This window comes from Mesocricetus auratus, unplaced genomic scaffold, assembly GCF_017639785.1.
Source record: "Mesocricetus auratus isolate SY011 unplaced genomic scaffold, BCM_Maur_2.0 Super-Scaffold_100031, whole genome shotgun sequence".
In the NCBI taxonomy this organism is placed as follows: domain Eukaryota; kingdom Metazoa; phylum Chordata; class Mammalia; order Rodentia; family Cricetidae; genus Mesocricetus; species Mesocricetus auratus.
The window spans coordinates 3759445-3786309 of NW_024429212.1; the positions used below are offsets into that span (position 1 = coordinate 3759445).

At 41.4% G+C, this 26865-nt stretch overlaps 1 protein-coding gene across 1 annotated transcript in view; it reads left to right on the top strand.

Annotated features, from left to right (window-relative positions):
* The window catches only part of Csmd1 (CUB and Sushi multiple domains 1), a 1489308-nt gene that overhangs the window by 1412574 nt on the left and 49869 nt on the right, over positions 1-26865 (top strand). The window contains exons 50-51 of the mRNA XM_005082604.4: positions 13088-13273; positions 20344-20538. Coding sequence (XP_005082661.1) covers positions 13088-13273; positions 20344-20538 — 381 coding nt within the window. The remainder of the gene's footprint in view (positions 1-13087; positions 13274-20343; positions 20539-26865) is intronic.

The following is a 26865-nucleotide window of genomic DNA, read 5'->3' on the forward strand; positions in this document are numbered from 1 at the left end:
TGTGCAAATGAAGGTTTTCTCACAAGAGTGTTATGAATCCCCCATGTTGAGGCTGGCCACAGAGGTCAGCTGTGTCTGTCTCATGAAAGAAAATTCCATGATTTATTAACAGTGCTTGCCATAGAGATGGAAGCATGTTACATAGAATATAAAATAGTGTAAAAGCTAGTGATAGGACCTGGCATTTGTCTTCCATTTCTGCAGGATGGGAAATGGTGGGGAGTGGCATGGACAGGAATTTGGGAACACTATCACAGAATTTTCATTCTAGACTGCAGGACTTTGATAAGGATCCCTTTGAATTCAATAAAAGACCAAGAGTGGAGACTGTCAAGAGCCTGAATAAATAGGAAATGGAATAACAGATGGCTTTTCATTAGAGGGATAGTGCAGTATTTACTTGAGACACTGACAGTTCACAAATGCCAGGCTCTCTAGAAGCAATTGCTCTACTAGGATGTGAATGGGTTACAGCCTGATTGTTGACTGTAGGGCAAACCCTGGTGGGTACCTAGGAATGAGTATGGGGTGCTTAGAGAACTGGTTTGGGAAGATTCTTGAAAGGTGAAAAATTGAAATATTCAAGACAAGCAAGATGTCTAGTGTTTACAGAGAACTGGATGTGACAGAGAGTCAGGATAAGACATCTTAACAGACATTGTCCCTGTGGAGACCAATGGCTTCCCCTGACACTGTCCAAAGGATGAGGGCATGTGGGTATCCATACAAAGATTTCTGCATAAGTAAGCGTGTACTTTGTCACATGTGTATTACCTGCCATCTGACTATGCCTTGGCAGTGTGTGAAAATGTGTTTTCATTTCTACTCATAGAGTCTCCACAGCATTCCACCCTCTATCTCCAAGGCTTTCCCTAGGACGCTGTACTCCATATCAATATCTGTGACTTTCTTCTTACCTGTTAGTTGGATTTTCTTTTACTCTAGCCCCACGTTGGAATGCCAATATGCTGTTGGTGTTTGTTTTTTTCTTTTAAGTTTCTTTTTTCTTCTTGGATCTTTACTCTTTTGGGGTCCTGCCACCCAGCTACCAAATACATCACATATAAAGTCGTATTCTTTCTTATAAATGTCCTTCCTTAGCTTGGTTTCTTTCTAGCCAGCTTTTCTTAAATTATCCTGGCTACCTCTTACCTCTGAGCTTTTTCCTTTTCTGTATATCCTACTTTCACCCTTACTCTATGGCTGGCTGGGTAGCTGGCCACTGACTTCCTCCTCTCCTTGTTCTGGCTTGCTCCTTTCCTTCCAAATTTCTCCTCTTATTTATTCTCTCTGCTTGAAAGCCCCTACTATCATTTCTCCTGCCTTGCTATTGGCAGTCAGCTGTTTAGCTCTTTATTAGGCCATGAGTTGTTTTAGATAGGCAAAGAATCACAGCTTCAGAGAGTTAAACAAATATATTATACCTTAAAATAATATTCTACAACACTGACCCTTGTGTCTTTCCATGCCATCTTGATCAGGGGACTCTTAACTTTCAAGTTTACAAAAACTATTCTGAGTGTTTGTTGAAAAAGATAATTTGGGGCCAATAGAGGCATATGTGTTCAATACCAACACCGAGGAAGCAGAGTCCAGCAGATTTCTGTGAGTTCAAGGCCATTCTGATTTGCAGAGCGACGTCCAGGATAGCAAGGGCCACCAAAACACAACACCAACTAACAACAACTAAACAACAACAAAAAGGGAGGAAAAATCAAAATTCTGATTGTTTTTGATGTATAATGTTTTTATTTCTTTGCAAGGTTTTTTAAAATAATAAAATTTATAATTTTTAAAGGAAAATTTAAAAATCTAACTCAGTGGATCCCATTGTGCCTGTGCCCTGTAGGATCCCAAGCTCAGGATGGAATTAGGGTAAAGGACTGTGTTAGCACTTTTGGGAGACTTCCTGCTTTTCAAAGGAAGAGCTCCTGTCTTACTGTTGATGCCACAGTGGGAACACAATGCTTGCACCCAATGACCATAAACCTGAGCTTTGGAGTAAATAACTGTGGTTCTTGATGCCAACAGTGGCTTTTGTTACTGTGTTTTCTAACATATGTGGTGCTTTGGGGAGGAAACAGCCTGAAACCAGGGCATGGTGATGCCTTCCCATTTATAATCACTACAGAGGTTCAGGAATGTGTATCAGCAGGTCCCAAAGGACAGTGTGATTGGGTTTAGCCCTAGATATCTTGACACTGAAAGATTCTGACTGGTGTCACATCCTGTATCAAACTCTGCTTTCCTCAAAATATGTGTGGTCTAAAACCTTAGCAAAATAAACAGACTAACCTGTTACTTGTATTTTTCATAGTCTAATGTATTTTAATAGCAAGTTTATGGAAACAGTATAACAGTATGGAAGACAGATAAAAACAAGTGTGTATATCCATGTAGGACAGCACAGTTTTTAAAAGTGTAGTACTGGCTTTTCCATATGATAAAAAAAATGCCACATACATAATTCAGTTACAATCAGTAGGAAGTTTACTTACTTTTTGGAAAAAAATCCAAATGCTGACATTGTCCAGAAAAATTTCACAGATTCCTTTATAATCGCTATAAAGTTGAACTGCTGAGACATGCTCCCTGAGACATCTTGACTTGTGTTAATGCTTACATCACACATTTATATTAAAAATTCACACATGAGAATGTAAAATCTGCCAACACCTAATTCTTGGTCCTGCTTTTCCACTCAAAATCATAAACTTTGTTAACTTTTGACCCCATGGGGGAAAATATCTAACTTTCAAGATAACAGGAGGAAGAGGAAAAAACATGCATTTTTTTTTGAGAAAGAAATGTTTCTCCTCCATGGATTCATGGTCCCTATGCAGTGAGCTAGCTGGACATCTTCTGGCATAATGTTAAACATCTGGCCTAGCGAGCACACAGGTGGGTATTATTTAGCAGCCTCTTAAATGTGTTTTGAAGTCTTCAGCAATTTTTCACATCGGAAGTGGGAACAAGGGTCTAAAAGAAGAAGTTCAGTGCAATTCTGATAGTGTCTGATTTCCTCAGTGCCACAGCATGAGCCTGTAACATGGAGGTTTCTACACCCTTCCAGTGGGGAGTGGCTTTGTGAGCCAATTGTTTCTGGTGGATTTACAGGCTGTTTTCTTTGTCTGCGCCATAGTCTAGAACTCTTTCCTCCTCTTTTGGGTAGAGCTGAGAGAATAGGAGGTAAAGAACGCCTCTGTGATTGCTTAAAAACCTTTTCTGTTGCTTTTCAAAGTTCTAAGTAAACCTCACTGTTGCTTAGATTTTTAGATGTTTATCCTTTGCAGTTTTTCTTTGTCTTGAGTGAGTCTGATAATTAACTCAATGTCTGTGTTTTAGCCAGGATGGACATAGGCTAGCAACAGTTTCCTAATAATGGGAAGCAGCAGAAATCAATATATTTAGATAATGTAAAACATGCTGATATAGTCATATACAAATACATATAGAGAAAGGGGTATTAACTATGAGATTCTGACTAACTGCTAAACCAACACATGCACACAGTGACTGGTAAAGAGTTATATGAAACCAACAGTTACCATGAACACAAGAATACATTAAGAACACATAGGAAAGTGGCATTAAATCAGAGCACACTCTTAGTAAATGAAGTAGAAAATTTACCTCTCACTGATACAGAGCTTAATTAGCCTAAACATTAATAAGGGCTGAAGTAGCAGCCCAGGAGATGATCAAAGTAGCAAGTTTGATATCCATAGGAAAAGTGATATTTCCCATGTTTTAAGACATAAATGACAGAATATCACTTTTAAATTGATGAATGAAGAGAGATGGCGAACTATTTTGCTACCTTATTTATAGGAGAGAACTATGCCATAGGTGAAAGAGCAAGAGTTTAACATTGGGCATTTAGGGTCAAGGCTGCCTTGAGGCCACCAAAGCCTGCACTAGGGTAATGCATTCAGTATTTGAGTGTTCCCTGTGAAATGAAGATGATTGGAAGGACTTATACCCTTAGTGTATGGGGGGGATAGCTCATACCATTGCAGTTCATTGAATAATGGAAAGAAAATACACCTTAATCATAGGACTAGTATTATAAAATATCCATGTTAAGATTTTATTATTAGGAGCTGGAGAGATAAACCAGTGATTAAGATCACTGACTGCTCTTACACAGGAGGTGGCTTTGGCTCCTAGCACCCACATACTAATTCACAATCTTCTGTAACTCCAGTTCCAAGGGATCCCAGATCCTCTTCTGGGCTCCACAGGCCTTGTACACATGTGATTCCCGTACATACAGTAGCCAAACACACCCACACGCGTGCACACACACACAGAGAAGTAAATATTTAAAAGTATTCTACAGTTTAAAAATATGTATGATAGAAAATTTGTCAGTTAATAAATTGACATAAAATTGTATTATTTTATTTATTAATTTTTTAAACTTTCATACATGAAAATATCAGAGTTGCCTGCATGAACATGGCAGGTATTTATTTGAGTGGGAACAATGTACTAGTGACCACTTCACTGAGGAATATGGCTCCCCAACCTGCCGTGCCAGCTGGGCAGCCTGTATCTGAGAATGTGCGGAGGGTGTCGGGATTGATGACACTGAGACCAGTCAACGATGTAACGAAAACTTTAAGCAGGCCCCAAAAAGGATCAAGAAAACTTCCCAAGAAAGGCTTCCCTCCAGAAAGGCTTCTGCTCTCTGTCTTACCCCTGGCTGGTTCTGCTCTGACACCAAAGACTGACTTGGGTGTGTCAGAAGAGGTGGTTAGTCTTTGGAATACTGACCATTATTATGGAGAAAATGATGCCTAAGTTCATTTTATTGATGCACACTCTCAATTAACTGCTAAACTATGTTCACTGGCAATAAAAAGCACTGTCCCACTGTCTCTTCAGTCGCAAAACCTGAATTCTCTTGACAGCCTCTGCCACTTCCTACTGCTTAAATCAAGACTGATTGTCAAGTGAGCTGTTGTGGTCATCCAGAGAAAAGTAGACTCGCTTTGGGGAGGTTGGGGTTAGAACATGGTTAGAACATGGGGGGCTATTAAGCTGAGTGGGCATGGCAGGAATTTGAATGGGGTGGTAGCATGAGAGGAAGGAAGAGAAAGCTTTGACAGCCTCCTTATTATATCCACATGGTCAAGAGACCAGTGCCGTGTACACTGTTGGTGAATGATCTCTGATTGCTCCTAATGTCCCTTGTAGGGATAAATGGGCGCTGTCATGGTATAGACTGTCAGTGGCCTTTGAGCTCTGAGACAAGTTCTGGGCTTTTCACTGTATACAGAGAAAGCAAGAGAGAGGAGACTAGACATTGGACAGGCCTGGCAACATTATAGAATTATTTTTCACCCTTTTCCTCCCTGCTAGTAACTCATTATGTCCTCAAACATACCTCACAACTGTCTCCTACTGAAGCTGACCATGAAACAGAAAGTCAACATTTCAGTAAACTTTTGGTAACTAGCCCTTCATGCCACAGATGTGAGGCCAGAGGCTATGGGATAAATAAGCTTAAATGCGAGTTTCCAGCTTTCTGTGAAGTTGGATATTCTGTTCTGCATGGTTTCCACCATTGTGCAGTGTCTAGAATCTGCAATCACTACTGTGTTCTTGATGAACAGACTCCAATATGTGTATAATGCATGTTGTCCCCTGAAATGGTGTCTGCGAGGGAGAGGCTGCAGAATACTTTACTGTTATACTCTTGAGTGGTCCTATTGGAAACTGTGTTCAGAAAGTAGGTCAGAAAAATACAAGAGACTCACATCTAATCAAGAGTCAGGGCAGCTCCAGATACTGTGTGGCAACCTTTCGTTCCAACTCCCTGAAGAGTAGGTTTTCACAAGCCACGTGGTATGTCCCACTGCGTATGGAAACATTCAGCAGTCTCATCCCATGTTCTCTGACTGAAGCAAAGTTCAAGTGCAACTGAAAGTCTAGGATTTTCACAGAACTGTTCAATTGAACATACTTTGTCTAGTGTAAGAGATACGTGTATGTCTAGTGAATGTACTTTGTCTGTTTTAAGAGAAACTGCAGCCATGAAACTGGGATGGAGGAGAGCCACCCTCAGCCCACATGCCTTTGAGTTGTCCATTAACAATGACAGAATTTGGAAACCCATATATTGTTTCTTTTTCATTTAAAGAATAGAATGGACATTTTCCACTCCCTACAACCTTCACTCAGTGATCTACAGGAGAAGATGGTGGGACAGATGTCTAATGCCTTTGAAATTATGAAAAAAAGTCTTCTACTCCTTTTCATCCATCATGAGACCTCAGTGTTGAATTGCATTATTTCTGTTTCTTTTATTGTCCCCACTGAGTACAGCTTTTCAACTGTATCATTATATTTTAATTCAGTCGTAAATTTCTTCATGAGAAGCTTTGAAGATGTGGGTCTTCTTAAACTGTCTCCTCCCCACCTTCCTTTCCATATATGTGTTCATCTCCCAGCCATGCATTCACTCACTTAGCCACTCTCCCAATTGATCTGTGTGTCAGTGCCAACTATTGATTACCTGTCAGTCATCGACCATGTATTACCACCTATTTACCCATGTATCTATTGTCTCTTACTATCTGTTTATCTAGCCACTATCATTCATTTATCTATTTACCAATATCTACCTACCTATCGTCATCATCATATATTTATCTGTGTATCATCTATTTATCTTTCCATCTGTGCACCCATCCATCCATCCATCCACCTACCATCTGTCCATCACTGTATGCTTGTGTAACTACAGTTTTCTTCCTTTCCTCTGTTACTGTTGTTTTCTGGTAGACATATATACTGCTTTGGCTTATGAATTGAGACTACCCAACATTATAATTTCCCTCAACATCCTGGGAATATTCTTCTGCCCTGACAACATCTGCTCTCATTTTCCTATTTGCGCAGAAGCCAGCCTGACTCACTGGGGAAGTGAGCATAGGGTGCATCCCTAAGACATGGTTTTAGTAAAAGCAGAGTAGAGTCTTCTGTGAGTTATACCTTTATAGAAGCTTATTCCTCAGGTCTGGAAAAAACTCAACGAAAGTTTGTCCCTTTGTTCTGAAACTATGCCGCACTGCTGCTAGTACACATCACTGAGTTCCTAAGTCATGGCCTTTAAGCCCATTCTGTGTATTTTCAAGAAGTGATAATTGTATTTTCTGAGAGAATCATAAAGCTTTTCTGGGGAGGGAGGTCATGACTTGCAAGCAACAGCTGTCAGTAAACGCAGAATGGAGGGCAGGACACTCCTTTCTACAAGAGTCTTTCTCAGTTCACCATCAGTCACAGTGGACTTTCAAATTTTGTCATCATGCTTATGTCCATGTTATATTCCCTAATTGCTTTTTCATTAAGATGCAGACAAATATCAAGGCCAGTGGTTTGAAAATTTATTATGTCCTTCAAAGCTGATTATCTTAGCATTGTTCAGTGGGGCTGGAGAGATAGCTCAGCAGTTAAGAGCACCCAACTGGCTCTTCCAGTGGACTTTGATTCAATTCCCTGCACCCATATGATAACTTATAAATGCCTGAAACTCCAGTTCCATTGGACCTGATGCTCTCTTTGGCTTCTCAGGCACCAGGCACATCCATGCACAGACATATGTCCAGGCAGAGCACAAATGCATGTAGAAGAAAAGCTCATATTCGTTAGCTTGAGTGCTCCCTGCTGAATCACTGTTTCACTTGTCAGTATAAAACAGAAGGAACATGAGTAGTGCTAATTGATTGAAGGTTGTGTGAAAATACACACTGTTCCCTGTGTGACCTTTACCATCTTGTATCAGGGAAACTCTGTGGATACTTTTGTCATAGTAATGCGCACACGTCATAAACTTCCAGATTAATAGTACTAAATTCATCTACAACATCGTGCAACCATCACCAGTGTCTGACTCCAGCACGTTTGCTTCATGCAGAAATTCTGTCTCACTGAAGGACAATTTAAGACCCCATCCCAGCCCTGGAAATTAAAATTCTTCTCTGCTCCTAAAATTCTACTCAGGTTCCTTGTGTTAGCAGGATGACCCAGTTTTTCGCTGTGGCTGGCTCCCTCACTCACTACAGGGCCCTTGGGATTATCTCTGTTGTGATATGTTCCATGACACCCTTCCTCCTCAAAGATGAGTACTATTCACTGTATATGTAAATGATGTTTTGTTAGCCATGCATCCATTAGTGGAAAACAGAGAAGCTTGTACATTTTAGTGACTGTAAGCAATGTTACCACATTTGGGCACAATCTCTGAGGTGGAATTGTCTAGGAGAGAGAGAGAGAGAGAGAGAGAGAGAGAGAGAGAGAGAGAGAGAGAGAGAGAGAGAGAGAGAGAGAGAGATTGGGTATAGTATAGGTATAAAGGTCAGAGGACATCTTGCAAGCATCATTTATCTCCTTCAACTGTAGTCACCAGGACACAACTCAAGTGGTTATACTCAGCTGCAGGTGTTCTTACCCTGAGTGATCTTGCTGTCCTACATTTTTCAGTTCTGAGTCCCCGCCATGTTGTGTCTAATAGTGACTGTCGTAGCTCATTACCACCAGGGGGCCTGTGCACTGCCAGCTTCAATTACACTTGGCTTTTTTTTCTTAATGTTGGTTTGTTTTTTTAGTTTCTAATATATTTTTGTTGTGATTTTTGTGAATCTAGGGAATTTTTTATTGTGATCTTTGTGAATGTAAGAGATAGATAGATAGCTTCAGACCTTTATACATTGGCAAGACCAGTATGTACCTCTGGGTGATCAATATTACAGAGTTTGATCATCTCACTGCCTCAAGGAAGCTACCTACCAGCACATACACATGCCTCCCACATGAGTTCAGACAGCTCTGTGAAACAGCCTCTGAGATGTTGGATTCAGAGCTTGAACTCAGGGCGTCCAGGTGTCTACCTGTGTGTCAAATCCCTCTGGCCATCTTTCTTTAGACAGGCCATTATAGGAACCAAAACTTTGCTTGGCATTTTGAAGCAGAAATGGCAGTTACTTTCCAACTTTGGTACTTATACCTCCTTGTTGGCTTTGCACAGATGGCAGGGTTGAAGCAGCTATGGTTACAGCCATGGGCAACCTACCCAAATGTCCTAGAGGCTGCAGGATGATCCCCAAGTCTTTGTAGTTAATCATTTGTAAGGAGGCACTACAGGGGAACATTTATGATATTTTTGTTGGTTTCTCTTTGTTTTTCCTTCAATCTTTAGGTTATCCTGTGCTAAATGTTTTCAAGAGATTTAAAACAGCTGAATGGCTTCTCAGTTGGATTCTGGTCTATCCTCCTGTATAGTTGACCATTTTCACACTGCTCATGATTTCAAACTGCTCATCTGCTTAATTAGGGTTCTTCAAACCCCACTCTTGGTTCCCTCCACCTGTCCTTGCTCTCAGAAACTACCTTCAGTCCTTATAGCAAAGAGAAGCAGTGTCCAATATTAAGCCAGCACTAGCCTCAGGGGCTTCTGTCCCGCCCTCTTAACCTGATGTGGTTTTCCTTTTTGGCCTCACACTCCATTGATGTTGATTGTACATGAGATTCAGTTAAGCTTGAAGCCCAAGGGTGATTCATTACTAATTACTCAAGGAAGAGATTTGAGAAATCTAAGACTTGGGGGTAGTGGCTAAAGGAGCCTCTGAAATGTTTGCGAAAATGATCCGTTGCACTTTGGTTTTAGAATTGCACTTTGAAAACTTATTTTTAACCTCTTGGTCAATTGATCAGTGAACTGCTGCTATCTGTACATTAGATAGGAAAATAAACCTAAGCATCTGGGGTTAGAATCCTGGGGTCAGTAACCAAGAGGTATCACTACCTGAAACCTGAACACTGTCTCAGTTTTGAATGTATAGTAAGAATTCACATAAAGGAGGCTGGAGAGATGGCTCAGTGGTTAAGGACATTGGCTGTTCATCCAGAGGACATGAGTTTGATTTCCTACACCCACATGGCAGCTCCCAACCATCAGTCACTCCAATTCCAGGAGGCCTGGCACCCTCTTCTTGCCTCCATGTCTACTGAGCATACACAGGATGCAGAGACATATGTGCACATAAAATAAAAATAAATCTCAAAAACAAAAGAATGCACGTAAGAGCACAGTATCGCTGTCATCTGTGCTCCTTAGAAGGAATGTACAGCAGTGATTGATTCGAACTTTCAGTGTGTGTTAGGTGTTGAATAAGATAATGTATAGAAATGTGAGGTCTAAAACCCTCCCCATTCATACAGTTTTCTGAATCTGTGGCAAATACCATTGGAGTATGTTATTTGTGGAAGTTCAGAGATGTGATAGTACTGACTCCTGGAATATTCAGGGTTAGGCTTCACATCTCTGAATTTTGGGACCAGGTCTTTCTTATTTCTGTTGATGATGGCAGGAGGATTCTGAGACATTCACCATCAAGTCTTCCCTGATGTTCATGTCAGTAAATCCTGAATCAGTGGTAGGTCTTTTCACAAGAGGAATAGAGTAGGGACATTTATTCTTAACTCGTGGTTTAAATATGGAAGATGATACTGGCTTACGTTCAGAGTCTTAGCCATGCACTCCCATGGGTTGAACAGAGCAAAGAATCACCGAAGGCTGTGGGAGTCAGAAATGTCCTTCACCCCAGCTCCTTTAATGAACACTCTCCCAGGGATAGAAACTGTAATTCAAATCTCAGTGCAGACTGCTCATTACTGAACAGACCACGTAGGGCCAATTCTCCAGAGCCCTCCAAAGCAGAGTTCACTTTCATTTGAAAGATTTTAGATTGAAGAGAACCTTCAGTTAACCTGTCTGCCTTGGCCCCTGGGTAAGAACCCCTTTTATGGGAGCAATTCTGACGAGCTTGTGGGATATCCTCTTTTCCTACTTACCTGCTGGAGATGTCATTTCATGCCATGCTTTCCCCCAAGTAAGAATCTTAAAGGAAGCAAAGGCTGGGTATGGTACATGTAATGAAGGATAGATACATGGTTTTATGAGAGAAATAGAGATATACGATGGGATATATATATATATATATGATATATGGCAACATGATAAGATATAAAGAGAATTTTAAAAAGGACAAAATCTGTGATGCTTTCTAGATCATTAAAGGTAAAGGTTCCTTAGGCTTCCAGTTGATACTTGTCTGCTGATAGCTTGTCTGTTGATGGGTTTCCCTGACAGAACAGTGGCTATAAAAAAAAACTGGAATTATTGTTTGCTATTTTGAACACCTTTCCCAAAGTGATGGTTACATATATGTGTGGTGTTTGTTTTTAATATCCCACCAATGTGTTAATATTGTATTACAGAAAAAAGAACAGATATTTCAGATGGCTGAAGTCATGAAATAGAGAGCAGAAAGACTGTAAAAGCTGCAAATTGGGCGGGGGTGGGCAAAATTGTGTAAGACATTGTCCTCTAGATATGGCAGAGCCCTTGAATCCACAGCAGCTATCGCTTCATGAACAAGACCTACACAAGAGTTGGTCCTTCAGTGTTCCACAATGGATGGGAGAGGAGTTGATGAGGCCCCATTCTGTCCTGGAAGGCAATTGAAAGTTAGTGGTCACTTGGAGAAAGGGAGTGATTACTCAGTAGTGTAACCACTGGTAAGTTGCCTGGCCAGTGAATATCTACTCACCTACATTTATTCCAACTCCAGTGAAACTCAGTGACTAATAAAAAAGAGGAAGAGGAGGAGGAGGAAGAAGAGAGAGGAGAAGGAGGGAGAAGAAAAGGAAGACAGTGAGATGTTGTAAAGAAGAGTTTTAGTAGGATTTGGGGTATGAGAGTTTAATGGTGTGGACATCTAGCCACTGTGAGCATGTATGAAGTTGTCGAAAATAAACAGAAGCCAGCACATGGGAAATTTCAGAGCTTAAGTTTTATAGAAATCTGAGATCTAAAAATAGTCATTCATTCCTGTGTGTGTGTGTGTGTGTGTGTGTGTGTGTGTGTGTGTGTGTGTGTGTGTGTGTGAGACTATTGGTCAAAGGACAATTTAGTCAATTTAAGTTTTCCAGGTAATTTAGAAGATGTTAGCTCTGATACTGATAGACATATTGGTGACCTTAGGCAACCTTTCTTTACCAGCCTCCTTTGTGTTTATATAACAAAATTTCAAAGGCTGAGAAATGTATGAGAAAAGATACCTAGCTGGCTCACAAATGCCCGCTACACATCAGGAAGCATCATAGTAGGACCTTGCTTACATGAGTTAAGAAGCCAGTGAACTTGGCAGAGCCAAACTTGGTTTTTCTTTTCTTTTTTTCTAATTTCTTTCTTCCTCCTTTTTTTTTTTTTTTTGGTTTGCTTTTTCAACACAGGGTTTGTCTTTGTAGCTTTAGCTGTCCTGGAATTCACTCTGTAGACCAGGCTGGCCTTGACCTCAGAGATCCACTTGCCTCAGCCTCCCAAGTGCTAGGATTAAAGGCATGCTCCACCACACCCAGATCTGACTTGCTCTTTCAACAGATTTGTTAGCTCATGACAACTAGCCTGGGTCCCAGGAAAATGCAGCCACCTTCAGTATGAGAGCCCCCAAAAGGTCCACAGCTCTTAAAGATTCTAAACCTTATTTCCACAATGGAGACCACATTTCCAACACTGCCAGGCAAAGCACAGCATCCTTTAAAAAGAATTTCCTATGTGTTGAAGAAAATTAGGGGGGAAAGGTGGAGATAAAAGGGAGATGGGCGGCTATGCGTCAGTGGCTAATTCTTATGAGCCTTGATATCCAGAGCCATCGTTGTGATGGTAATGAAATAGCCAACCCTTCATCTTCCTGCCCAGAGTCACCCAAGATAGCATGTTACTTGAACATACAACAAAACAATCAAGCTGTGACTAGCCTGCATCCCAGAGTTATCACCCAGTACCTCCAGTATCCCTTTGATACAGTGTTTTTACATGGAACCATTTTATTACACTTTGATAAGCTTTCCAGTGTTTCTCTTGAATACTTGGCATCCTTAAAATTCTAAAAATGCATGTACTTTTGGCAAAACTGAAGAACATAATTAATAAATTTGTCTCTGGGATAAAAAAATAAAGATAAAATTTAATGAAGTTCTTTAAAAATGAGCAAGGTTTTCTTCCTTATCTCTTCAGCTGTGTCCTGTGGGATTCCAGAGGCTCCTGGAAATGGCTCATTCGTGGGCAATGAGTTCACCTTGGACAATAAAGTGACATATGAATGTAATGAAGGCTTCAAGCTGGATGCCAGTCAGCAAGCCACTGCTGTGTGTCAAGAGGATGGCCTGTGGAGCAACAGAGGGAAGCCACCCACATGCAAACGTAAGTGTTTCTGTCCACTTGCATGCCTTTGGAGAGTCACAGAGAACTGCATTCACTGGGAAAGGGGTAGATTTAACTTCCAGAATGTCTGTAGACCCTTCCCAGTATTGGGAGGACCTGGCTCCTTTCATCCTAACAGTACACATATTTCCAGAGACAACTCCAACCACTTAAAATGAACTCTGTGTATGTGTGTGTATGTGTACACACATATATACAGTCATATATATTTCCCAAGCTAACCCCATTGTATCTGAGTGGGGTTGAAGGAATTTTTATGCTTCTTTAACAATTGTAGTAAATTGCAGAATTGGTAGATGAAATACCAGGAGATAAAAACATTTCTGGCAAATGTGGTAGAGAACACTCAATCCCAATTCTTGGGAGGTAAAGACATACAGATCTCTGAATTAAAGGCCAGCCTGAGCTACATAGTGAGAGACTGTCCCAAAACTAAAACAAGCAGGGGCTGGAGAGATGGCATGGAGGTTGAGAGATGGCACTGGCTACTCTTCCAGCACCAACAAGGAAGCACACAGTCATCCATAACTCCAGTTCCAGGGGATGCAATGTCATCCAATGCCTCTTCTGATCTTCGAACACTGCACGTATGTAGTACCAGCATATGTAGGCAAAACACTCATACACATAAAAATAAATAAATCTTCAAAGAAAATACAATAAGTAAAAGAGAAAGACTAGAGGAGAGTGGTAAATGCCTTCACTACGTTCCATCCTAAGGTTGGCTTGGATGAAGGCTAAAATATACAGTTTCTATCCATATTGCCTGGGAACTATACAGATCTCCTAGGCACATGTCTGAGTCTCATTTCTTTCCATTTTAATTACTTACTGGATATGGATGTTTGAAGACAAAATTCATGCTAGTGCCACTACAGCCAGTCAGGGCATGTGGCATTAATGTGCAGGGCTTGATAGTCTGACAGAATGATGGATGGATTTGCATTGTGCACTGTGTGTTTAGAAGGAAGTGAAGGTGTTAAGCCAACCATCTCATAAAATCACATGTCTAATCTGCAATGCCAGTTTGTGGGCACTTTTTCAGCTAATGCTATTCATGAATCACATTAATTATTAATCACCTATGTAGAACTACTATGTGCAAAGCACTAGACATTTTTTAATTATTAATCACCTATGTAGACCTACTATAGGTCTTGGTTTGTTTTTTTAAGATATGTTCTCACTTATATAGCCCCAGCTAGCCTGGAACTCACTGTGTAGACCATGTTGACCTTAAACTCATAAAGATACACTTGCCTTCTCTGAATGTAGGGATTAAAGGTATACACCCCCACACTCAGCAAACCATCTAAGTGTTTCATAATTGAATGAGTTGCAAATCCTTTGTTTAGGACAGGAGAACAAGGTAAATCCATATCTGGAGACTCACATCCTTCTGTTACTCCATCTACAGGGGATGTGACATCCTCTTCTGACCACCAATGGCACCTACACACACAGTGCATGTACATATGGGCACACAGAAAACACCCATAAAGTAACAAATCAGTCTTTTTCAAAAAGTTATTTGTACTAAAATGTGTAGCCACCTGATTGTTTATCACCTTCTCTTTCCCTTTTACTATAAAAAATCAAAATCCTATAAAATGAAGGAGCAGTCCCAGATACCCTGAATACTTCAAATTACACTTTGGCTACCTTCATGCTATGGGGAAGTCATTGAGCAGGAGACAAGAAGGTACCAGGAGGCTAGACTGGAGGGAGCCTTCCGTGCATCAGACAGTACCTAGTCATGGGCTTGCCTATCATTTTTATACAGGAAATAGAGAAACATAATGCCTCTGAGGACAGCCAGAACCAAACAGCAGCCATACAGAACATGAAAACATCCCACCCCCACTCCCAATTAATTCTTTTCACCAACCATCTAGTACTGTGCTCAGAGAAGGAGGAGAACCTAGGCTTCTAGGGCCTTGGGGCTCCTCTGGGGACAAGAACCTCCTGAGGGTTTTTCTAAGGTACCTTTTAACAACAATAACACATGTACCCTGAACTGAGACCAAGGGTGGCTCTGCCATCCTTACCCAGACAGGCTGCTGGCTATTTTAGACTCAGTTATTAGTATTTGCCCTGGGGCTGACATTGGTTAGTAGCAGCAAAACTGATGTTTTTTTTAAAACAGGCATTTATTTAATGTCTGTGTGAACAGCTAATTTCAGGAATTATGTCCCGGACATTTAAACTTGAATCTGTTATAAACTAGATTGACAGTGAGTAAAAAGAGAATCATAGCTGCAAATGTGCCCCTGCCTCTCCACCACTAGGCAGGGTCTTGCTTGTCACCTAATGGAATCCCCACCACAATTTATCCACTCCAAAATCAACACCGAATGACTGAAAGACTGATCTACCAACTCGCCAAATCTGAAAGCAACCAAGCTTGGGAAACAACAAAACCAAGCCTGGACCCAACAGGGGCAGCCTGGAGTTGCATATTAGACACATAATCAATGAACAAAGTCCACATGCCAAGGTCTCATCATAAAACACAAATACTGTAAAAGACCCAGAGAAGGTATCTCCTCCCAAATCCACTTGTACCAGTCTCGTAGAAATGTTCTCACTGAGAATTGCCTGGATGAACTGTAAAGTATAGAATGTAAAACGACAGTCATAACTCCAATCAATTCTCTATTTGCTGAGCTAATAGTCTTGCTTTTGGGACTCCACAGCTTAGCCCATTTCTGTCACCCCCATCAGCACAGGTTGCTGGCATTGTGCAGAGGCTCCACTTCAACTGTGAGTGTGAAGACTGGGATGATTCAATTATTTCACTCCAAAGGCATCTCATCATAATTTTACAAATCTAATTACATGTGCTCCAACTAAATGTGGTAATAAGAAGTACTTACCCACGTGAGTAGGATGCGGGGAAACTCTGTTAAAAAAATAAAAAGGCAATTATATTCCACACTTCGGGGCTGATTAGACAAACAGGGAAGATTGATGGTGAGGGCCTATAACTACCAGAGAGAATGCTTTATATTCATGGTGATGGCCTCACCATAGCATGCATGCCTTCCAGGAAAGAATAGATGGCCTTGCTGATTTGCCCCTAGTTCAAGAAACCAGAATCTCCCTCCACAAAATTGATAACCAAGGGATGGAGAAGATAGCTTAGAAGTTAAGAAAACACACTGCTCTTGCAGAAGACCCAAATTCAGTTCTCCACACCCATGTTATTTGGTTCACAACCATCTATAACTACACACACACACACACACACACACACACACACACAAATACTAAGTAAATATAGCTTTTTACAAAATGAAAACCAAGATTTCCCAAGTCAGAAAAGTGTCCTCTCTGTCTCTTTGACATTCAACATTTTGGGAAATGTGTCTGTTGTATAAAAAATACTCATTATTTGTGATTTCCACTCTTTTGATTTGAGAGGTGCAATTAGGTTTTGGTGCAAAAATTGTGTCAACCATGTAAAGAGTTCTTGGTATTCACCATATGGAGTCCCTTGGGATGGGCCACAGCAAGTACTCCTTTAGTTGAAAGGGGAAAAATGACCTTGTAGTGGCTATTTTATATATGTGATAGAAAAGATTCTATATTTCCACAAAAGTACAAACAAAAGGACTGTCAGGTTTGTGGGTAAACTGGCACACTTTACGAGTGATGATAATTGGTGGTGATGATGATGATCGTGGTGGTGGTAGTGATGATGATGATTATGGTGGTGGTGATGATGATGATGATGAGGGTGGTGATGATGATGATGATGGTAGTGATGATGATGATTATGGTGACTGTGATGGCAACGGTCATGGTGTTGATGATAGTGATCACGCTCCTTTCTCATCTCAGTGAGATTTAGCTTAGATTATAATTTCACAGTCAATCACAGACACAAGAAGGGTCTGGTGCTCTGTGTAGAAGCACTGAGCTACACATCTGGGCAGCGGCTAACCTCTGAAGTATCCATCTGGATGTTCAGGTGACTATGGAATATGGATATCCACTCTCTGACATTTCTATCAGGTGAAGGCATGCAATCTTAAAACCAAAGCACATGATGGCTTCCTGTGCCATGGTAGTAAGCCTTTTGTAAGATACAGGTTTCCATGTGTCACTTGGATAACCTGAGACTGGGCAACTACTGCCCCAGCTCATTCCCCCAACCCCAAGGCTGTCAGCTGATTGGCATTCTTCACTCTCTTGTTGCAGCTCTTCACCAAGCTTCATGAATTTCACTCTCCTATAGGTTTCTCAGTTCTGCCTAACTCTATTAATCTGTTTGACCCAATGTTAGGAATGAAAATCTTAGTAAATGTGTCACAACACTATTTTCACACTCAGAGCAGATTTGCATGTCTTTCACCTCTACCCTACACTTTTTGTCCTATCACCTTTACCTTCCCAAGGTTCTGTTTGGTTGTGGCTGGTAAAGAGGCTTGCTGGAAAGGGATGGCCTTGTATGTTCCCACAATGACAGTATATGGAAGCTATATGAGCAGAACCAGAAAGTGTGGCCTTTAAATACCCTTCTTAAGTATTGTGTTTATGAGCAAGGATGTCTTTGAGTGATCGGTTTCTAATTCTTCACTTAAATTATTTTTATTTTGCATATTCTTGGATATTCATTGTCATCTCACATAGTAACCCATGTGTGTGAAAAGTCTCCTTCTTGGAGGAATGCAGGTATAGATGTAGGCATGCTCACAGAGGACACCTCCTTCACCATTACACACTGGGGCTTTTCTTCTCACCATCCAGGTTGTGTCACACATGGTCTCACCACCCAAGTATGTCATGGATCATTCAGACATAACTGTGAATGATTCATGTTTTGCATAGTCTTTCCTACAGATCAACTTTGAAAACATAGAACCAACAGTGGGAACAAGTTTCTGAAAGCATACGTTCTTTCTTCAGCAAACGAAAGACAAGATGGACTTTGTTATTCATACCCACCACAGTGTTCTGTTTTCCTCCTAGGAGACCCTTCCCATTTGCTTGTTACCCCTTGTGGTGTCAGGATCAGGGTCCACTTCAGCCCCAGAGTGTTAGTGTTTAAGTGACTCTTCGCCACAGAGGCTGTTCACATGACCTTCTACAGTGTGTTGTTTAATTGTCTTAAGTATTCCTCACTAAGAATCATTATTGATGGTGCCCGTGCAGTGTTTATAGACTCCTGCATTAGACTACTGTATATGTAGGATGATGTTCACAGCTGTCTGTGGTTTCACTGGGAGTTGCCTCGGTGATAGGAGAAGCAAACCTTCAGTTTTCACATGTATGGCATGATGTCTTTGCCATCCTGTTTTCCTGGCGAGTTCCTTTTCACACTGTGCACGTTGCATGCAAGCACACTCAGACAACTGTAGCAACGTGCAACCTTTACTTGACTTGGCTGGAAAACTATGAAAAGACATGGTGGTTACAGTTAAAAAAAAAGCTTGTTGCGAAGCAGAGGGCCAGAGACACGAACTAGAAGACATTTAAAAAGAAGCAAGGCAACTGTGGCCTGTGGGATTGCTACTGAGGATGGAATTAGCCAGAGGATGACTCCCTTTCCACTATGAGCAGAGGCAGGTCTTGTGAAGGATAGATCCTTTGGTTAGAATGTAGGAGTTAGTTCTGGAAGCACACATTGGCTGAAGGGAAAGCCTTTTGTCATATTACAGTTGGGTTCAGGTTCATATGGATGAAGGCTTACGGAGATGGCTGTCTTGTCTAAAAAGCCAAACATATCCTAGATGCAGAAAGACATAATTTGTACTATTTATCAAACCATGGTCATGTAGAATAGTTGCCACATCCAAAAATATCTAAGAATATATGCAAGCTTAAGAAGTGTTTACGTATTCCTTCATATTATTTTTACCCTCATTGCTTCTACTCTGAAGTTAAATATCTATTCTTTGTAGTTGATTTGAAGGTAGAACTAGAAGTTACCATAGGAAAGAGAGATATTATAGCATTTCACAGAGCAGTTTCAGTTATAATAAATATGAATAAAACTTGAAAGCAAAATGCATTTATTATTGTTACTCTAAAAAAATCTTCAGCTATTGTTGAACTCAGGGCTGATCAGTCTGGTCCAAAAAGTTTCTTTTGGTAACCAGCTGATGGTGACAGATGTCAAAAAAGGAACCTTTGTGATTAATGCTTTCGTTTTGTTTTTTTGAGACAGTGTTTCAGGTCAACAGTTCTGGCAATCCTGGAACTCATTTTGTAGATCAGGTTGCCCTTGAACTCCCAGAGACCAGTTTGTCTCTGCCTCCACCGTGCTGGAATTAAATTTGTAGGTCACCATGCCTATCTGGTTCTTGCTTTTAACTTGTGAAATTCATTTAAAATCCTGTAATACTTTTCATAAACAAACCTATACTCACATAGTCTCCAAATAGTGCATATATTTCAGTCTATCTGTAAGTTCTCTGGAGCTGAATCTGAGCCTACAGTACTGTTAGTACAACTGCTTCCGTGATTCAGCACTCAGGATGCCTGTCTCCTTGGCCTTGGATCGTGGAAAGTCTGTCCCTTAATTTGCAATAATTTTTTTCTACAATGATAATGCAGTGTGCCTAGTTTTGTGTGCTTATAAACCTAGTTATATACAGCTATAGTGTGCACATATATTCACACACACATATATATTTGTGCATGTATATTGACATGTACATACATTTGAATATGCATGTGCCTTTGCACATGTATGTATATGTGTACAGGTGTGAAGGCATGTGTGTTCATGTGTAGTCATATGTGAATGAGTATATGTGTGTGCATGTATGTGATGCCCAGAAAAGGAATGGTTTCCTACCATTATATCTCAGTCTGACCATAAGATTCTCTTCACATCTGTAATGAGACAGTAGCTCTCAAACTGGGATTGTGGTGCCTGCCGTGTGATCATGTGGGAAACAGAGAAGTCGTGAAACAAGAGTTGAGGGTGTGCAGGTCACACATCACAATGAGTTCCACAGACTGGCCAGCCCTACCTTTTGGAATTAGCTAAGAAAGAGCTGTCAGGAAGCCATACTGATGCTGAGGTGTTTCTCTCACAGCGGTGCCCTGCCCCAGCATCGAAGGCCAGCTGTCAGAGCACGTGCTATGGAGGTTGGTTTCGGGGTCACTGAATGAATATGGAGCTCAAGTTCTCCTCAGCTGCAGCCCTGGCTACTTCTTGCAGGGTCAGAGGCTCTTGCAGTGCCAAGCCAATGGGACCTGGAATGCAGAGGAAGGCAGACCCAGATGCAAAGGTAAGTGGTGGTGGATGCTTCCACAGCCAGAGGATACAGAACTCCAGGTCACAAGCTCAGCGGGCTCACCTGTGAAAACACCATCAGAGTCCTCCAGACTAAAGTAGAGCCTGCTTGTTAGCACGGCAAGCTCAGACAGGTGCTACAGGATCAAGTATCCAACATTGTGTCTCTTTATTAATGACAATATTTTATAAACTTCAGAACATTAGAATAGTCAAATATTTCACATTTGAGCTTGAAGATAAATAAAAGTCCATGTTTAAATAGCTAACTATTCTTCTTCAGGAATGCTATGACAAACTTCTCATTAGGATCTTGGGGAATAGTATTTATGCTGAAGATATCTGTCCTCTGCAATTGTTGTCTTGAAAGGAGAGGTTATTATACTCCCAGGTACATGATGAACAGTTAAATATGAATAAATAGGAAAGTAAGACAGAGCTGACATTGTTCAAAGTGCTTTCTGATTTGCACATATCTGATAGCCAATCTTTGCTGATTGTTCATAGGAAATTATCAGACATTGAAACAAGCGGTTGGCCTGTGTGAGATTTATGCAATACACAATTTAGGAAGAATGGAAATAGAATAAAAAGGAGAGAAAACAAAAGAATGCGTAGTTAGCTGCTCTACATAATAACTTTAATTAAACTTTTAATAAAGCAAATGCTAATTCTCCATGTAATACGAGCTCCTCCCAGGAACCCTGAGATAAGTAAGGAACAATGGTGGCACAAGACACCTAACTCCTAAATGCCCAGCTTCTCTAAGACACCCTTCTCAAAGCCACCGTCAGTTTGCCTGTGATGGTTCCTGGTGGCTCTGATGGCTCTTTCATTTATGTGACTAACGCCTGGCCTCGAGCCCACAGTTAATGACCTGCCACTTCCTTCCCACACCCATGCCACTGGTACCCTAAATGTAGTAAGTCCATGTGACACAGATGTGTTCTTTGTCTGACATTAGATGGACCCATAGGTTCAGTATGCAAGGGCTCATAAATTCTGTATGTGACATTGATTGGGCATAGAGGGTCTCAGAATGATGCTGGATGAGCCCACGGGTTCTGTGTGTGACATTAGATGGGCATCAGGTTCTTTGTGTGCCATTGGATGGGCTCAGGGTGTCTGTGTTAACATTGAGTGGGCCCACATGTTCTGCGTGAGACATGGAAGAACTCACAGGGTTGGAATGGATCTGTAGGCTTTGTGTCTTTCCTCTGCATGGGTCATCCCAGAGCTGCCTTCATGGTGCTGCTGGAGTCCCATCTGTACCTGAGGCTGACTGGCCAAGCCCAACAATCTGTTCAGAATACATGTCCTTGTAATTCCAGCCGGGTCTCAATCTATAGTCTCAGTAATGGGATCCACTCTCAAATCTTAACGTGAGTCCTTCACACTCTCAAACTTAATAGTTTCCATCTCTCAGAAGATAGGAGCCCTGTGGCCTCTTTAAGGGCTCGTCTCACCAGGAGAGCCTCACCCTGATAGTCTCACCCTCATAACCAAAGAAGAACTGACGTGTAAACCGACCACGGCTCTGAGCTCTGTCTGAATTAAGCGCTGAAGACTGAGACCGCACAGGGAGTCTGTGTTCAGGAAAGAAAACTTGAGGATTTCTTGCAGTTTATCCTTTCTATTTTATAAATTGAAACTGTTAATTCTTTTAAAACATTTAACAAGTGTGATGAGAACTGAGGAGACATAAATGCATATTCATCTACATAAACAAGTCCTTTCCACGCTTATATAAATAGCATGCTTTTATAAACAATAGAGATTTGTTTTTAAGCATGTTAGCTCTAAGGATGTCCTTTTTAGTCTCCTTGTATGGGTGTGGCTGTATCCTCCAGGTTCGGTCTGAACTTCTGTAAGTATATAGTTTTAATGGCAGTATTAAAAAAAAGTTAGGCAGTTAATAGTCGAGCTGATGAATCAGGGACTTCTGTGAACTCTGAAGAGATATTGGGGACTTCCAAAATCTTGGACATTTATGAGGAGCATAGTGTTCAAAGGTTCAGGAATTGCTTTTCAGACACTGACCAGGAGACAGAGATGCAAGAACAGAGATGAACAACTTCCTGTAATTTTTGTCTCAACTTTCCCTTCCAATTTTCAGTACTTGTGTTCTCATGGGTATCTGTGTCACTGGCTATCTCCAACAAAAAGCTTTAGTTCAGTATCTAACATTACTCCTCTTTATAACAATTTTTAGAAATTAAGTCTGATAACCATCTCCTCTCTTAAAAGCCAGTCTAAACTCTCGGAACAAATGGAGTAAATGGTCTGTTGAGAATGACAACAGATTGACTAGCTCTTACCCCTCCAAAAGTGAAGGGAATGAAAGACCATTAGGACCGTCTAATGTTCATTTTCTGGAACTTTCAGAAATCAATGAATCTGTTAGTTCATCATTTCTTATGCAGTTGCAGTTTGTTGTAACTTAAATTATCTTCATTTCCCCTAGTCTCTATTTTACCCACATATACCCTCCAAAATACTAGATCAATCTTGATAATAATGTACTTTTATTTGAAATGGGTGCATGAACTACCCCAGGAATTTCAAACACCACTTAAGTTCTTCATTAAAAATACTTAAAATGACACATTTTGCTAAGCCAAATTTGCCAGGCTGTGGCTGCTTCCCTATAGAAGAAACAGCTGTTTTCCATATGGTGTGGGACTGAATCAACACCACCTTCTAGTGTGTTGTCATGGAAACCATTGGTGTGGCAATAGAACTGTAATTTATAAGGTTTCAGTTACCTGTGGCTTATCTCAGAATGGCCAGGCCATGAGATGTAAGGGAGCCTACTATTTTCTATTATACGTCTGCTCGGGAGCCAGGGTGGTAAGTTTATTGGTTTTCTGGTCACTTAACCCAGGAGTGAGAACAGACTCTTGGCACCCCCAAACACAACCACAGCACCCTAAGATCAGCTGAGTTCTCTAACTTCTGGGGGTTCATATTCTTACTCCAAGTGGTTCTAAGTTCTCTGAGCATCCAGTTCCCTTGCTGCATAGGAGGGGATCTTCCCATGGGAATTCTGTCTCTGTAGTCTGATCTTTCACAGTGTGGGCAGGATAGCCATGCAACAGAGAAGCAAGAATTCTTTTTCTCACACTTCTTACTGTTTATATTTAAAAGTAAGAAACATCTTATTGTTGGGATCCATGAGACATAACTGTTTACATTTTAAAATGTATATATGCACAAAAAGCCAAACTAGGCATTTTTAAAAGTAGATAGAGAATATCACCCATGTTCTAGACTGCCCCAGTTCCTAGCTACTAATTAAGAGTTCTTTGAAAGCTGACCTTGGCTAGGCTGAGGTGCACCATGACTTCTATGGGTTCCCACTGCTAATGAGAGACATGTGTGGATGGATGGCTAAACACACAGCATAGGCCCATCCACGGAAATCAGCACAGGCGTGTCACCCTTCTGTATGAGTGGCACTGTTACTCCATCTATTCCTAGAGTAAACATTGTACATCATGGCCTCGAACTTGAGAGACACATCAAGTATCTGCTCTCTGCTGCATGGGCAGCTAACTCCACAATGAGTATCCCCATTTGGGGTAAGGCCTTCAGATTTAACACTGTGACAGATCATAGCTCTGGGGCCCTAGACCTCACAGAGTGACCCAGGCTGTAGTCCCCATCACACATTCCTGTGTTTACAAACAACCATCTCCGTGTCTCTGGGCTTACACTCAGTGACGGGCCATACCTGTGGGGCCCTAGACCTCACAGAGTGACCCAGGCTGCGGTCCCCATCACATACTCGTGTGTTTCAAACAACCATCCCCGTGTCTCTGAGCATGCCCTGCCTCTTCTCACTTACAACAGAGTGCACTGCTCTTGACTTGGTGTCAGTCACTGTGAGCTACACCATCATGGAGCCATTATTGGAAAGCATGTTTATAAGCATTCATACTGCTGACAGGAATGCTGACCTCATGGTATGAGAAAACACATCCCATCAGACTCCTCTTCCAAAGCAGATTTTCCTGTGAATTCTAGTGGAGAGGAGAAGGAAGCGTGCCTGTGGGGAGGGGAGAGTGGCTTGTCACCCAAGGCTGTAGTAGGAAGACAGTGCTCACAGACAGTGCTCACAAGGGTCTTCTGGGAGCTCTCAGATTAGCACCTGAGCTGTGCAGACACCCCATGAGTGCTGAGAGTCCTGTGGAATGTGAGTGTGGACATGTTTTCAGTGGTAGGGATAAAGACAAAACTAATGAATCCATTTTTGGAGACTAGCATAGAGCTAGGCCTTTTCCTTGTTTTGTGGCACGATTATTTTTAGCAGTGATGGGCTCTCCCAATTATGCTTTTCCAAGTTGCTCTGCCACGCTCACTAATGAGTAGGGCTTGCATCCAAAGGAAACTCTTGGCTCAGAATCCCATTATCCAGCTTCCCAGAAGCCCGATTGTTGCTCCGTTAGTTCCTTGTGATCTAATGAACCTCATTAGAGGACATACTTTAAATGGTTTCCTCACCAGGGTGTGTGAGCTAAGGCTGAGAGGCTAGAATCCAATGTGAGTTTCCTCCCTGCCCTACTGCTAAAGGGAAGCAGAGCTTTCAGCTAGGAAAATGGTCCAGCCTTGTCATTGAACACATTTGTGGTAAGCACTGAAGTTTCAACATGAATTGTTAAATATCACAGTTCAAGGTAGGGTTCACACTGTGTTTGGGAAAAGGCTTAGAGAAAAGTTCACAGCAAATTATAAAAACCTAAATCCCTCTTGAATCCATTGACATTTGGTATGGTACATGCTAGCAAATTATTGAAAGTCTCACACTTGCTGCTGTGAAGGTTTTGCTTAACCGTCTCAGATTCCGAGGAACGTGAAGGCTTTCTCAGCAAGATGTAGACTCCCAATTTCTGGCTAGTGACCCCTATAGATCATATCTAGCATGAAAGTCTGCCTGTTCACTTGAAAGTGAGTAGGATCCAGACCTTGGAATGAGAGAAGCTTCACTAAGGGAGAGGGGGTATTCCAATGCTGCCTTCATATAGGTTTGCTTCCCTCGGTTATCTGCAAAATTCTGTGTTAGATTTTTTTATCACTGTGACAAATATGGTTTTCCCCCATATGGTCTTTAAAATGATTTTATTCCTTTTAATAATTTGAGAGAGGATCTCATAGAGGAGCGTAGGCCTGCCGGTACTTTATGACAGTCCTCCAGCCTGAGGGTCCCTAATGGCAGGTGGGGCTATACACAAGAGTCACCCTACCTTGATGAGAAAAGCAATTTAGAAAAGACACAGTTTCTGCTGGGTCACAATTTCAGAGGTCCCAATGGGCCCGTGGCTTGGACAGTTATGTTTCTTCTTTGTTTCTCAATTGTAAAGAGACCTTACTAAGTAGGAGAGAAGAACTAAGCTGTTCGCCTAAGTTTGCCAGAAAACAGAGAGAGAGATAGACCAAGGAGGGTCCTGAATAAGACATGCCTTTCAAAGTACTGCGTCTCCAAACAGACCTCACTTTCCGTAGTCTCTACCACATCCCAACAGTTCATCGTGAATTTTAATCCATTAGTGGATTCATTCCATGATGGGGTCAAAATACCCATGGTCCACTCACATGCCAATCATTGAAGCTACTGGCTGGGATTCAAGTCATCAATGTGCTGGCCTTCTAGGGTCAAGGCTGTTGTGGTTTAAATGTGAGATGTTCTTACAGATTTCTTGTTTGATTACTAGTCCCCTGGTGAAGCTATTTGGGAGGCTGTGTAGTCTTTAGGAGGTAGAGCCTTATTGGAGGAAGTGGGTCACTGGTGGAGGGGGGTGGGACTTTGAAGGCTTTCATCTCTTTCTGCTTCTTTGTTGTCTGGGAGAGGTGAGCAAGATGCCTCAGGCTCCTGACATACCCATGGGAGCAGTCTCTGGTGCTCTAAACCACTATGCCTTTCCTACCATGAAACTGCAGTAAAAGAAATCTCTTTCCTTTAAGTTGCTTCTATAAAGTGTATTGTCACAGCAATGAGAAAAATAACTAAGACACTGACCACCATGATATTCCCACTGATGACTCCATTTCTTAAGTGGTCTTCAGAATAGTCTTTCACTGCCCTCAGCCCTGTCAGATACCAGAGAGTGTTAGGAGATTGACCAAGCTCACCTAGCAAATAATTTACTTCATGATGATATTTTCCTCCCATCACTTGCCAGTTTGCTATGGATGGCAACTCTGTTTTTGCCACTTAGTGGCATGGAAGTACTGTGAAGGTCACAGCTTACTGAGTGATCTGAACATTTCTCCTTTGGTATTATTTCTAATACTTCCATTCTTGTTTAAACACTTCTGAGCCTTT